The 13,652-nt window shown below is 35.8% G+C and overlaps 1 protein-coding gene across 1 annotated transcript; it reads right to left on the bottom strand.

The window, feature by feature from the left end:
* Nucleotides 1–10,492: 10,492 nt before the first annotated feature.
* Nucleotides 10,493–13,342, bottom strand: Ssrp (structure specific recognition protein). The gene is made up of 5 exons (XM_075312076.1): nt 13,172–13,342; nt 12,154–13,100; nt 11,463–12,087; nt 10,961–11,407; nt 10,493–10,903 (listed from the first exon to the last, which is right to left on the bottom strand). Exons 1-5 carry the CDS (start codon nt 13,220–13,222, stop codon nt 10,757–10,759), a joined length of 2,217 nt encoding a protein of 738 aa, XP_075168191.1. The 5' UTR covers nt 13,223–13,342; the 3' UTR covers nt 10,493–10,756.
* Nucleotides 13,343–13,652: the final 310 nt, after the last annotated feature.

Genomic DNA, 13,652 nt, shown 5'->3' with positions numbered 1-13,652 from the left:
GTTTCCTACGTAAATGAAATAAAAGAATGAAAATGACGCACATTACAATAAAGTCGAAAGTTCTAATAAAATTAAATATATTTATTATATTTTATTGGGAAAAGTTCATTTAGTTATACAAAGAAAATATGAATGAACTGACACCCGTGACAATAATTTGTATTTTAGTTATTTCAACTTTAGGTTAATAACACAAAATATCTTATAAAAATGTTATGTATATATTTGCTTTAATTACATATTTTGCACAAGCCACCATCTCTCGCAACATTTTTAAAACCACAAGTAATTATTTATTCCTTTTTCGAATAAATAAAAAAATAAATAAAAACATATTCGAATCCTATTGTTCTGATTTCTTTTCAAATAAACTGATTTCTGCATAATGAACAGCAATCAGTTGAATGAAAAGGGTGTATGAACTCTGGATATTTGTTTGGAGGGCAAAAAATTCTCTTTTTTGTAATTAAGTGTTATAATACATTTCTAAACGATTACTTTAAGACAATTTGAACTGAAAACCAAGCATTAACCTTTAAAATATTACGTAAGGTATACTCTTGTGTGGAGTACAGATCATAAAAACAGATCATAGATATAAAAGTTTACCTGAGTAGTAAAATTCTATCGGCCAAAGATGTCACCTTTGTGTGGACTATTAGATTAGTCCATCAAAAATACAATAAACGTGGAGGAAAAATGGAAATTTCTTTCTCAATGCCGTGGTGGCATTGACTTCTTAATTCAACGTATCCCAGCAAAAAAAAATCGAGGTTATTCTAAGGGCACAACTTAAAAGCACTTAACTACACAGGAAGTTCTTTTAATTTGATTTTTTAGAACTCAAATTTTTAATGGGTTATTTTAACTTTTCTGTTTCAAATCGATTAAAAACAGAGTAGGAATCAATAAAATGGTACAAATTATTAAAATTTTGTCGAAAAAATGCTAAATCCATTCTAAATTTTTTTGAAAATATTTGAGGTCAAACGTTTCAGACAAGTGTAAGAATGCATTACAAAATCATATAAAAATTGTATAAAATTATTTATTTGCAAAATATCATAAAATTCTTTAATACACATCCAAAACACTGAGTTCGAATCACACCTTAAGAAGTGATGCAAATTCAGTGCAAGGGCTGTTGAAATGATGGACATCCGTCATAGAAGAAGCCCATGATAAATTAATCGTTTCTGAGCCAATTTTGTACCATTTCCTTATCAAAAAGAACATTTTCATTAATGTTTTGGCGAAGCTTTTTTTGCTGGGAAATTTGTCATTCCGTTTGTGTCACATCCAAATGTTTGTTATTGATCATGGAGAAATTTCAAGGCCAACTAACGAAATCTATCTGTCTGTCCGTTGTAATCACGCTACAGTCTTCAAAAATTTTGCTATCGTTCCGAAAATTTGGCACAAATTTGTTTTTTAATCTGCAAGTTCGTTTGAAGTCAAGTTCGAATATGGGCTATATCGGTTAGGTTTTGATATAGCGCCCTATAAAGCGATTCCCGGCATGATTTCTTGGGCTCAGGGTTGCCAGTATTGGGGATTTCCGTGAATGGGGACGAAATTTCGGAACTTGGGGATTTGGTGGGGAATTTCCATAACTTTGGGAATTTTTGTGGGTATTTTTTCGAGAAATCGGTTGAATCTTTTTTAACAAAATTTTATTTCTATATAGAAAATTTTTTCAAAATTTTTTTTCTATAGAAATTTTTCTCAAAATTTTATTTCTATAGAAAATTTTGCCAAAATTTTATTTCAATAGAAAATTTTGCCAAAATTTTATTTCTATAGAAAATTTTGTCAAAATTTTATTTCTATAGAAAATCTCTTTGCAAAATCTACCAAACCGTCAAACTCCCATTTTCATATCTCCAGCATTTGAAAGACGATCAAAAGTCTCTTGGTGTTGTGGTTCGAAATCTTGATCTTATTGCAGCTTGCTGCATGTGACAAAATTTTAATTTTTCAATTATTACTGATTTTCTACAGCAAAAATATATTGGAGATTTTTGTGAGGAATTTAAATTTAAATTGCGGATTTTTGGGGACGAAAACATCATAATTTGGGGACAAGAGCCAGAAAAATAGTGGCAACACTGCTTGTGCTTATAGGTACCGAAATTTTTATCTGGAGATAGTTTAGGTCTACAAAACAATGTGATGGCCCTCATATAGACTGATAGGGTTAGGTTAGGTTAGGTTATGTGGCAGCCCGATGTATCAGGCTCACTTAGACTATTCAGTCCATTGTGATACCACAGTGGTGAACTTCTCTCTTATCACTGAGTGCTGCCCGATTCCATGTTAAACTCAATGACAAGGGACCTCCTTTTTATAGCCGAGTCCGAACGGCGTTCCACATTCCAGTGAAACCACTTAGAGAAGCTTTGAAACCCTCAGAAATGTCACCAGCATTACTGAGGTGGGATAAACCACCGCTGAAAAACTTTTTTGGTGTTCGGTCGTAGCAGGAATCGAACCCACGACCTTGTGTATGCAAGGCGGGCATGCTAACCATTGCACCACGGTGGCTATAGACTGATCTTAGGTTCTGAATTTTTGGACATCTATAAACCGCAATTGTGTTGAAATTGGAAAGCTAGAGGTATTTTAGGTCAATATTAAAATATCTGTCAAATTTGGTTTATCGGTAAGAGTTTGATATTGTCCTTATATATACCGGTCTCCTGATTTAACATATTTAGGGGATAGAAGTCTAAATATAGAATGTGAAGTAATCTCCATTCGAAAAATTCATACTAAGACGAGGGGAAGGGACTTTGAAACCATAGGAGAAATCTATCGCTGAAAAATTTGTTGATGTTTGGTCGAAACTGAAATTGAAGGATTTTTGTATATCACTCCAAAAGACCTTCTATGTTAGTGAAGTAAACATTAAATCCATCTCTAGATGAACATGGGTACAGACTTAGGAATAACTTCCTCATATGTTTACTGGATACCTATGATACCATAATCTATTTGATAGTTCTAAATTTGTCTGTATTAGAAGACATCCAGATAGTCTTGTGACTCAAATCAATAGCTGTATATTTGAATTCTAACCCGCACGAACATAACACAGCTCTTACTTGTTTTTGTTTTAACAACAACACACGACACAAGATTTCCAGATCAATGTGCATTGCATTTACTGATCATATGAAATACAAGATCAATGTAGTCATAAATTATACACCTCCATTAGAAATGCAACAACTCAAATTTGAGGGCAGTGTAACATCAACATATTATTAATATTATTTTTGACCCCTTTTTTGTCGCCTTTCGAAATGTCACAAAATACATTTATTATCTTCTGAAGCAAATCATGCCAATTAACATAAGCAGTATGTATTTGATTTTCTTTGAAACGCCTATGAGTAATATGAGCTTACAGTATTTTGTGAAATAAGAATAATCGTATTACAATTAATATAACATGAACTAATCAGCACAAATTTTCTATCAGTAAATTTAAATCAGAAGAAACATAATACTCAGTAGTCGATGAAATTGTTTTAATATTTGTGAGGCTAGAACAATTGTCATCAGCCGCTAGAGACTATTTAGCAGTTTTTTTTACTAAACAGAAAATATTCTTCTATTTTGGACAAGCAGACATACTGCTGAAAAGTCATTAGTTTGCTGACATTTTCTGCAGAATTATAGATTCTCTCCAGGCTATATTGAATTACTTGGGTTGCGGCCGATGGCAAGGCATCTTAAAACTTCTTAACATCATCTTATGAATTGTAAGTTAGTCCATGCGGGATATACATATATTAGGCAAAACAAAGGCCGATTAAATACGTATATGTTCAGTTCTTGACCGGTATATATAGGGAAGAAATAATTACGAACCGATATGAACTTTTGTGCGGTAATTATAAATCCAGAATTGAAATATATGGGGGCTAACAGGTTGGCTGATAAGTCCCCGGTCTGACACATAGATGGCGTCGCTAGTATTAAATGCATATTATTTTTATATAGTACCAACCTTCAAATGATTCGTGTCAAAATTTGACGTCTGTAAGTCAATTAGTTTGTGAGATAGAGCGTCTCTTGAGAAGCAACTTTTGTTATTGTGAAAAAAATGGAAAAAAAGGAATTTCGTGTTTCGATAAAATACTATTTTCTGAAGGGAAAAAATACGGTGGAAGCAAAAACTTGGCTTGATAATGAGTTTCCGGACTCTGCCCCAGGGAAATCAACAATAATTGATTGGTATGCAAAACTCAAGCGTGGTGAAATGAGCACGGAGGACGGTGAACGCAGTGGACGCCCGAAAGAGGTGATTACCGACGAAAACATCAAAAAATCCACAAAATGATTTTGAATAACCGTAAAATGAAGTTGATCGAGATAGCAGAGGCCTTAAAGATATCAAAGGAACGTGTTGGTCATATCATTCATCAATATTTGGATATGCGGAAGCTCTGTGCAAAATGGGTGCCGCGCGGGCTCACATTTGACCAAAAACAACAACGTGTTGATGATTCTGAGCGGTGTTTGCAGCTGTTAACTCGTAATACACCCGAGTCGATATGTGACAATGGATGCAACATGGCTCCATCACTACACTCCTGAGTCCTGTCGGCTGAGTGGACAGCGACCGGTGAACCGTCTCCGAAGCGTGGAGACTCAAAAGTCCGCTGGCAAAGTAATGGCCTCTGTTTTTTGGGATGCGTGAAGGAAAACAGCACTACCTTTCAAGCATCTATACGGCATGAATTGGTTGCAATAACGTAAACGAATGATCATAAACTAGTTTGATTACTCGTTTACGTTATTGCCACCGATTCATGCAGTGTGGATGCACTGCCAACATTATTGTATGCCAAAAAGCGCTACTACACTCAAAAAAAAGTGAACTCTCTATTTCACTAAAGCCATATTAACTTTATATTAGTTCATAGAATCATTATGTTTGGAAAAAGTTTATTTTAGTCAAATAATTTTTTGCGTATGTTAGTTAAATTAACTAAAAAACGGGAAAAGGTTATACACAAATAAAGCATAAAGATTTCCTAATTTCGTATTTCTTACAAAATAGTTCATTATTTCTTTAAATTTGTAAATTTTACCAAAAATTTGTCCATCGTGAACTTCGTATGTCACTAAAGACATTCTTGCAATTTTGAACACCAAGATTTCTCTTAAAACTACAACTTTTCTTTAACTACTGAAAAAATTTAGTTATGTCTAATAAATTTTCTTGAATTTGTCGAAAAATATTTACTTATTTTTGCCATATCGGAGTGATGCCAGCGCTCGTAATACCGTTTAGTTAAAATTTTCTAAAAAAGTTCCAAATTTTCTAAAATTAATCGAAAATTATCTTTCCTGGTGGGTTCACTGTTTTTTCAGTGTAAACACTTACTGCTGAAGTATTTTTTGCTGGAATATAATATAGATTGATACAGACCAATTTTGGCATGGTTGTTATCGGCCATACACTAGCGAAATCTACCAAATTTCAAACGGATCGGATGAATTTTTCTCCTCTAAGAGGATCCGGAGATCAAATCTGGGGATCGGTTTATATAAGGGCTATATATAATTATGGACCGATATGGACCAATTCTGGCATGGTTGTTAGAGACCATATACTAACACCACGTACCAAATTTCAACCGGATCGGATGAAATTTGCTCCGCAAGCCAAATTTGGGGATCGGTTTATATGGAGGCTATATATAATTTTGAACCGAGGTGGACCAATATTTAGTTGGTTGTTGGAGACCATATACTAATACCATGTACCAAATTTCAGCCGAATCGGATGAAATTTGCTTCTCTTAGAGGATCCGCAAACCAAATCCGGGGATCGGTTTATATGGGGGCTATATAAAATTATTGCTTCAATTTGCTTCTCTTAGAGGATCCGCAAGCCAAATCCGGGGATCGGTTTATATGGGGGCTATATATAATTATGGACCGATGTGGACCAATTTTTGCATGGTTGTTAAAGACCATCTACTAACAGTATGTACCAAATTTCAGCCAGATCGGATGAAATATGCTTCTCTTAGAGGCTACGCAAGCCAAATCTGGGGGTCCGTTTATATGGGGGCTATACGTAAAAGTGGTCCGATATGGCCCATTTGCAAAACCATCCGACCTACATCAATAACAACTACTTGTGCCAAGTTTCAAGTCGATAGCTTGTCTCGTTCGGAAGTTAGCGTGATTTCAACAGACGGACGGACATGCTTAGATGGATTCAGAATTTCACCACGACCCAGAATATATATACTTTATGGGGTCTTAGAACAATATTTCGATGTGTTACAAACGGAATGACAAAGTTAATATACCCCCCATCCTATGGTTGGGGATATAAAAACAATAAATAGTGTTTGATTATGCAATAACATTTGTAATCAAGTCGCCCTTTTTATGACCCACACGGAGATCGTAATTTACATTTGAGTTCAAATAATTGTATACCCTCCACCATGGGATACATCGAAATATTGGTCTCAGACCCCATAAAGTATATTTGTATATTCTGGGACGTTGTGAAATTCCACTTTTATGTATAGCCCCCATATAAACCGACCCCCAGATTTGGCTTGTCGAGCCTCTAGACGAAGCAAATTTCATCCGATCCAGTTGAAGTTAGCCTCCAACAGTCATTGGTCCATATCCGTTCATAATTATATACAGTCTCTATAGAGACCTATACACAGATTTAATTTCCGGAACTTCCTATCCGGTTGAAATTTGGTACGTGGTTTTAGTCTGTGGTATTTAATAACAATGCAAAAATTATTCCATGTCGATTCATTATTATATATAGCCCCCTCATATAAACCGATCACCACATATGATGGCTTGCTTTCGGGGACACTTGGAGAAGCAAGTTTCATCCAATTCGGTTGAAATTTGAAACGCGGTGTTAGTCTATGACTTCTAACAAGCATGCAAAAATTGGTAGCCCCCATACAAATCAATCTCCAGATTTTACATCTTGAGCCTCCTGAAAAAGCAAATTTCATCCGATCTGATTAAAAGTTGGTACCTGATGTCAATATTATAACTTTTACTGAGCCACCGTGGTGCAATGGTTAGCATGCCAGCCTTGCATACCCAGGGTCGTGGGTCCAAACCCAGTTTCGACCAAACACCAAAAAGTTTTTCAGCGGTGGATTATTCCACCTCAGTAATGCTGCTGATATTTCTGAGAGTTTTTCAAAGCTTCTCTAAGTGGTTCCACTGCGCAGTGTCGTACGCCGTTCGGTCTCGGCTATAAAAAGGAGGTCCCTTGTCATTGAACTTAACACAGAATCGGGCAGCACTCAGCATTAGCGTAGCTAGACAATTTTCCTAGGGGGGGCTAGCTAAAACTTTATAGACTGAACTTATAGGTTCAACTAATGTTTTATTTCATAAAATTTAATAAAAAATAGACATCAAAATAACTCGAGAATCAATTTATAATAAAGCAACTAAAAGTACCCTACGGGAAATTGGTGCAAATTGTGAAATAAAATTTAGTGAAATAAAATTATCAGAATAACCTTTTGTTCGATATATTTCAAATTTTTTTTTTTTTCATTTCGGGTTCGATTAGGAGCCGAAATTGAAAAAGATTTCTAAGAGTTTGTCCGAGACTGGTTCCTGAGGACCTGTTTATGGGTTGCTCCTGCTAAATTGTCCCAGGACTTGTCCTTTGGGGTGAGTCCAAGACGCGTCCTAAAATGTAAGTTTACTCCGTCAATGACAAACCGATGTAAAGGTGGACGGTCCCTTCCATACGTTTTGATCAGAACTGGGCCTGGTCCATACACACCAGGGACTAGTCCTGTACCAGTTCTGTGGTTGATCCATTTCCCGTAGGGTAGTACCACACTTTTCCCAGCAAAAAATTGGGAGTTGTTCTAAAGGCACAACTTTAAAAGCACTTCCAAAAATGTTCTCACAAAGAAGTTAACTATTTTAACTACACAGGAAGTTTTTTTACTTCATTTTTTTTTATATTTTAATGCGTAATTTTTTGTTTTCTTTTTTCAAATAGTTTAAAAAAAGAGTAAAAGAGTAAGTAAGAGTGTACCACTTCCAGACCCAAAAAGAACATTTTCATTTCTTTTTGGCGACGCTTTTTTGCAGCATTATTAAGATATTAATTTATGAAAGAATAGTTCTAATATCAATTACTATTTTTTATTCAACTAAATCATAAGTTCAACCATAGCCTTATTTCATAAATATCAGACATCTACCACAACCCAAGTAATTCGATTGTGCATGAAAGTCTTTAGTGGAACTTTGTGCGTTGTACGAGGAGTATATACTTGTTTAATTTTTATAAAAATGTAAAATCGTAAATAGGTTTTCAAATTCTGGGGGGGGGCTAAAATTTTTCTGGGGGGGTCTAAGCCCCCTCCCCAGAGGCCTTCCTACGCTTATGGCACTCAGTGATAAGAGTTAAATTCACCACCGTGGTATCACAATGGACTGAATAGTCTAAATGAGCCTGAAATATCGGGCTGCCACTATACCTAACCTAACCTACTTTTACTGATCATGCAAAAATTAGTCCACATCGGTTCGAAAATATATATATAGTACCCATATGAACCGATCCTCTAATTTGACTTCTGAAGCCTCGTGGAGGATTCGATCGAACCGGTTGAAATGTGGCACTCTAATTGTCCTGTGAATTGGTTCACATAATCATTTAACAAGATATCGACTTGAAACAAGTTTCTATAATTTATGTGCGTCCGATAGTTTGCAAGTGGGCCATATTGGATAACTTTTATGTATAGGTACCATATAAAAAGATCTCTAAGGAGCTAATCACGGCATTAGATATCGAAAATTTTTTATTGAAATTTTAATTTTTCGAATCACGGGAGTCTATATCGAGTTTTATTGATCGAAATTTGTTTCGATTGGTAAATTGCTATCGTAAAACATTTTTTCGCTGTTTTTTTTGCATCCATACTATACACTCCATTCCACATTGTGGTGAAACCACTTAGAGAAGCTTTGAAACACTTAGAAATGTCACCAGCATTACTTAGAGGGGATAATCCACGGCTGAAACCCTTTTTTGTGTTCGGTCGAAACTGTCGTTGAACCCACGACCAACCATCATATTTAGGACTTGAATAAAAGTTAAACAAAACTTGGTTATAGTCGAGTTCGGGAGCGAGCATTCTGGCTTGCAGAAGAACCAAATAAAAAGTGCACATGCAAGAGCGATATCCAAGACATTGTGATCAATCAATTACCTACCTTACCATGACAACATAACGCTTCTGCACCACCAAGTAAGAATAGCGAATGATGAAAGCCAGAGAAAGAATTGGCCAAAAGGTCGATAGAATTGACCAAATTGACCATGCCATCAAAATTTATATTCCTCCAAGTAACAATTGAAAACATCCTTCTTCTGCCGAAATCGTCCATTGAACCTGCAAAAAGGTCACTTACTAACAGTGCACACAATTTCAAACCCATGAACTTACACCAATGACAATGGGTCCCTTATTTGTCGTCGTATTATTTTGTATTCATCTCATCCTCCATTTCGGAAGGAATTCGGAGGAATGTAAAATTAGATATGGGTCCATAAGATAAATGTCATACTATTCACTTTTTACTTTGAAATATCATAGACGAAGAAAAGGTATCTATCTATACCTTCCTTGGACTATGGGAAATATTCCAAAACATATGTTTTTTGTTTTTCTCTATTCTATTTTGTGCCGCTAACTTAATTTTGTCATTTCATTTTGTTCTGCTTCGTTTTTTTTGCTGTTGGCAAGGCTGGAGAAATTGCATCAAATTTCGTTCGAATGCCGTGATCCACACTTTTACTCGTATCGATAATTTTTTCGATACGATTATGAATTCTATATGGAATGCCGTGATTAGGCCCAGATTTGATTCCTGGATCCTCTTGAAGAAGCATATTTCATCCGACCCGGTTAAAGTCCCACAAATAATCCAGCCAATGAGCAAAATGAATTATTTATTGTTTCGGAAATAAATTCTTCTTCCCTGTGAAGTTTGGAACCGTTTTTTTATATGCGTTTTTGTTTTGGAACCGTTTTTTTTATATGCATTTTTGTTTTGGAACCGTTTTTTTATATGCATTTTTGCTCTGGAACCGTTTTTTTATATGCATTTTTGTTTTGGAACCGTTTTTTTTTTATATGCGTTCCCAATAACAATTGTTCCATATCGGTACACAGTTATATATAGACCCTGTATAAACCCATGTCGAGAGTAGAAGTCCGGAGCCTCTTGAAGGATCATACGTGCCAACCGTGAATCGTGGTACACACAGAATGCTGCGAATATATATTACTTAGATTGTTATGTAAATGGTCCCAAACTGGTGAACTAGTCGATTGTCTTGTACTCAAAACTTGGAGCTTAACATCGTACAAAAGTTTTATGTACTCTTTCTGAGGGAAAACCAAGACTAATATTCTACAATTTAAAAATATATTACCAGTCCAGGAATTATTTTTCTTTTATTTTATGAATTATATATAATAAATCGGCATTTCAATTGTAATGGGAAATAATTTATAAAATATGATTTCCACTGTAATACAAATTAATGGATGTTCTACATTTACAGGTTGTAGATGATACACTACAAAAAAAAACATAAACGTGAATAACAGTTTTGAGTTGTTTTACTACTACGCTAAAAATATTTTTAAATATAATGGGATTTTGTATATAATATGGAAATGAATTACGAAGTCGAGGTCTAATCGCTTGCGTCACCTTCCTCCTCGGATTCTTCTTCGGATGCTGACGCTTCTTCCTCGTCCTCCTCTTCCTCTTCTTCATCACTTGCATCCTTCTTTTTGCTGTCCTTCTTTTTGTCCTTATCTTTATTCTTGTCTTTATCGGTCTAAATGAAGTTGAAATTTTTTATAATTATTGTTTAAAAATCTGTATTTTTACTTACCTTTTTACTCTTTTTCTTTTCAGGCTCAGAATCGGCATCAGATTTCTTTTTGTCACTGGCTGAGGAAGAGTCATCATCAGATATATACTCTTTGGATTTAAAGCTGCCAGATGTATTTGCAGACTTCTTGGGAGAGGATGATTCCTTTTTACGTTTCTTGACAGTTTTCCCTTTGCTGGCGCCTCCCTCATCCTCACTATCGTCTGCGGTAGGCTTGTAGTCTTTCATTTCATCTAAATATCTTTGTTTGTCCTTAGCTGCCTTTTCTTCCCATTTTGATTTGTCTTTCAATTCTTTCCACATCTCACCACCCTTTTTGGCAATTTCAGTCACTTTTATGCCTGGATTTTCATTTTTGATTTGTTCGCGGGTATCATTCAACCATAACATAAAGGCTGTGGTAGCTCTTTTCGGTTTATTTGCATCTTTTTTCTTAGAGGACTTTTTCTGTATAAGAAACACAAATTAGAATTTGAAGAGAATTTTGAATTTTTAAACTTACGGTTCTTTCTTTTCTCTCAGACTTTTCCTTTTTCTCTTTCTTTTCCTTTTTGGCTTTCTTTTTTTCTTTCTTTTCAGGATTTCCTTCACCGCCACTGCCACCTCCACTGGCATCCGAATCTTCTGAATCACTGGCCACATTTGAATCATATTCTTCAGCCACATCCGATTCGTTTTCATTCGGCTTAAAGTCTTCATCTGTGGACTCTTCTTCAGAGCCTTCCTCATCATCCGAATCTTTCTCTCTGGCCTCTGCCTTGACTCGAGCCAGATAGGCGTCCGGTTCATTCTCATTATCAGAATCACCAAAATCGACATCTTTATAACCACCCTTATCTTTACCCACATTGCTGATATGGAGTTTCTTTTGATTGATGAAATCGAAGAGTTTCGAGTACTCTTCCTTTTCAATTGAAGAGAAGGTGTGGACGGTGCCATTTTTGAGGGTGACTTCAAAATCAAAACTACGAGTAGAACCACCGCTGCGGGCAAAGTTAACTGAGGCTATTTCCTCAAAACGTATGTGAACAGGAGGTTTGTGTATGTATATGAAACCACGTTCCAAAGGATATAGATAGCCTGCAGCAGCTTTGAATGAACAACCCACAGCCGCAGTACCAGAATGTCTAAGAGGGATTGAAAAGATGTTAGCTATTTTAGTTTTTCATGATCAAGAAGGACTTAACACTTACCCCACAAAGTTTCCAGGTCCAGTTATTTTCCTACCTATCAAAACCTTCATTACCTTTCCCATGACTTCATAAAGTGGACCTGAGATTTCCTTTTCAAGTTTACCCTCATATTTTTCTTTCAACTCCTCCTCTGTGAAAGGCAGTTCTATGGATGTCTCCTCTTCTGGACTGAATAACAAAACCAAATAATGGTAGCGTGTCTGACCTTGTTTAATGGGTGGATCCAATGACAACACAAAGAACATTTGACGATTATCTTTGTGTGGCAAAAGGAAAAGTCTTAATACCGAATCCATCGGAATTTTATAATCAAAAGTTTTGCCATGCAATTGAAAGAATGTAGAAAATACTTTAATGTCATAACGACCTCTGGGTGTGAGACAATGTATCTCACGGAATATGGCAATAGCATCTCCAGATGCCGATATAACCGAAGCTTTATTCATCACATTCGATTGGAATGTCTCAACAGGATCTTCTTCCGCAGACTCTACAGCCGGTATGTGAAAACGCATTTCCATTAAACCAACAGGCGCATCATCGTTCTGATGAAATTCTATAGTGACTTCGTTTTTGCCTGTGGTGCATTGCGAAACATGCGACAGGGGTATTTCAAAGATCATTTTGCTGTCTTTGTCAAAACTCAAAACAGATCCCTTGAAGTTGGCTGTACCCCAGTTCCAACCTTTTACACACATTTCTTTTTCTACCATGTCTTGGTTATAGGCTTTCTTGACGAACTTTGCCAATTTTTCATTTTCGCTGTCTTTGAATCCCACGAAACGATGGAGATTTCCGCTCTTGGTGAAAATCCGAATTCCCCAGTTGCCAACAAATTTCTGGGAATTAATCAAATCTATGTCATCACTGGATATCTGTTCAACTTTGCCAGTTTTATTGTTCTTGAACACTATGTTCTGCTCCGAAAGTTTCAGACGCCCTGGAGTCTAAATTGAAACAAGCAAACGAAACAAAATAGTCACACATTTCTTCTTTATTCATCATGGGGCAAACTCACCAATACACCTCGCACTTCCGCGGTAATATCGTATTCCAATGTATCAGCCATAACTTTTAGAAACTTCAAATATTTACTTGCAAAGTTATCTGCTTAGATTATAATTATCCTCGAGGAAAATATATAAATTTCGCAAGTTCCACCGGCACGCTTTGTGTTTTAGTAACAAACAAAACAACGCCGCTTGTTGAGCGCCTACCGTGGTCCAGAGCCGAACAAAAATATTGCACAATTGCACGCCGACGTTGTAATAACGTTCAGTGTTGCCAGAGAAATAATTCAAACAGACATATTTGAACTCAACTGGAAAGCAAATGCTTTCCAAAAACAATTAGAAGATAGTGCATTAAAATGATTTTTAAGTCTTTTTTGTTTTATCTCAAATTGCTACACAAAGAAATAAAAAAAGTAGCTCAAGAAGACTACATCAAATGGAACATATTTTAAGATTGAGGACATCATTCTTAACATAATTTAAATT

The sequence above is a fragment of the Haematobia irritans genome, chromosome 5 (genome assembly GCF_050003625.1).
Source record: "Haematobia irritans isolate KBUSLIRL chromosome 5, ASM5000362v1, whole genome shotgun sequence".
NCBI classification, from domain to species: domain Eukaryota; kingdom Metazoa; phylum Arthropoda; class Insecta; order Diptera; family Muscidae; genus Haematobia; species Haematobia irritans.
This window is presented reverse-complemented; position numbering and strand designations above follow the sequence as displayed.

Bases quoted from the DNA above. Each gene is read 5' to 3' on its own strand.
- Ssrp (XM_075312076.1), bottom strand. From the start codon at position 13,222: ATGGCTGATACATTGGAATACGATATTACCGCGGAAGTGCGAGGTGTA. The intron at 11,408-11,462 runs GTAAGTTTAAAA...TTTCTTATACAG, and splicing joins CTGAGAGAAAAGAAAGAACC to AAAAAGTCCTCTAAGAAAAA. The intron at 10,904-10,960 runs GTAAGTAAAAAT...AACTTCATTTAG, and splicing joins AAAAGAAAAAGAGTAAAAAG to ACCGATAAAGACAAGAATAA.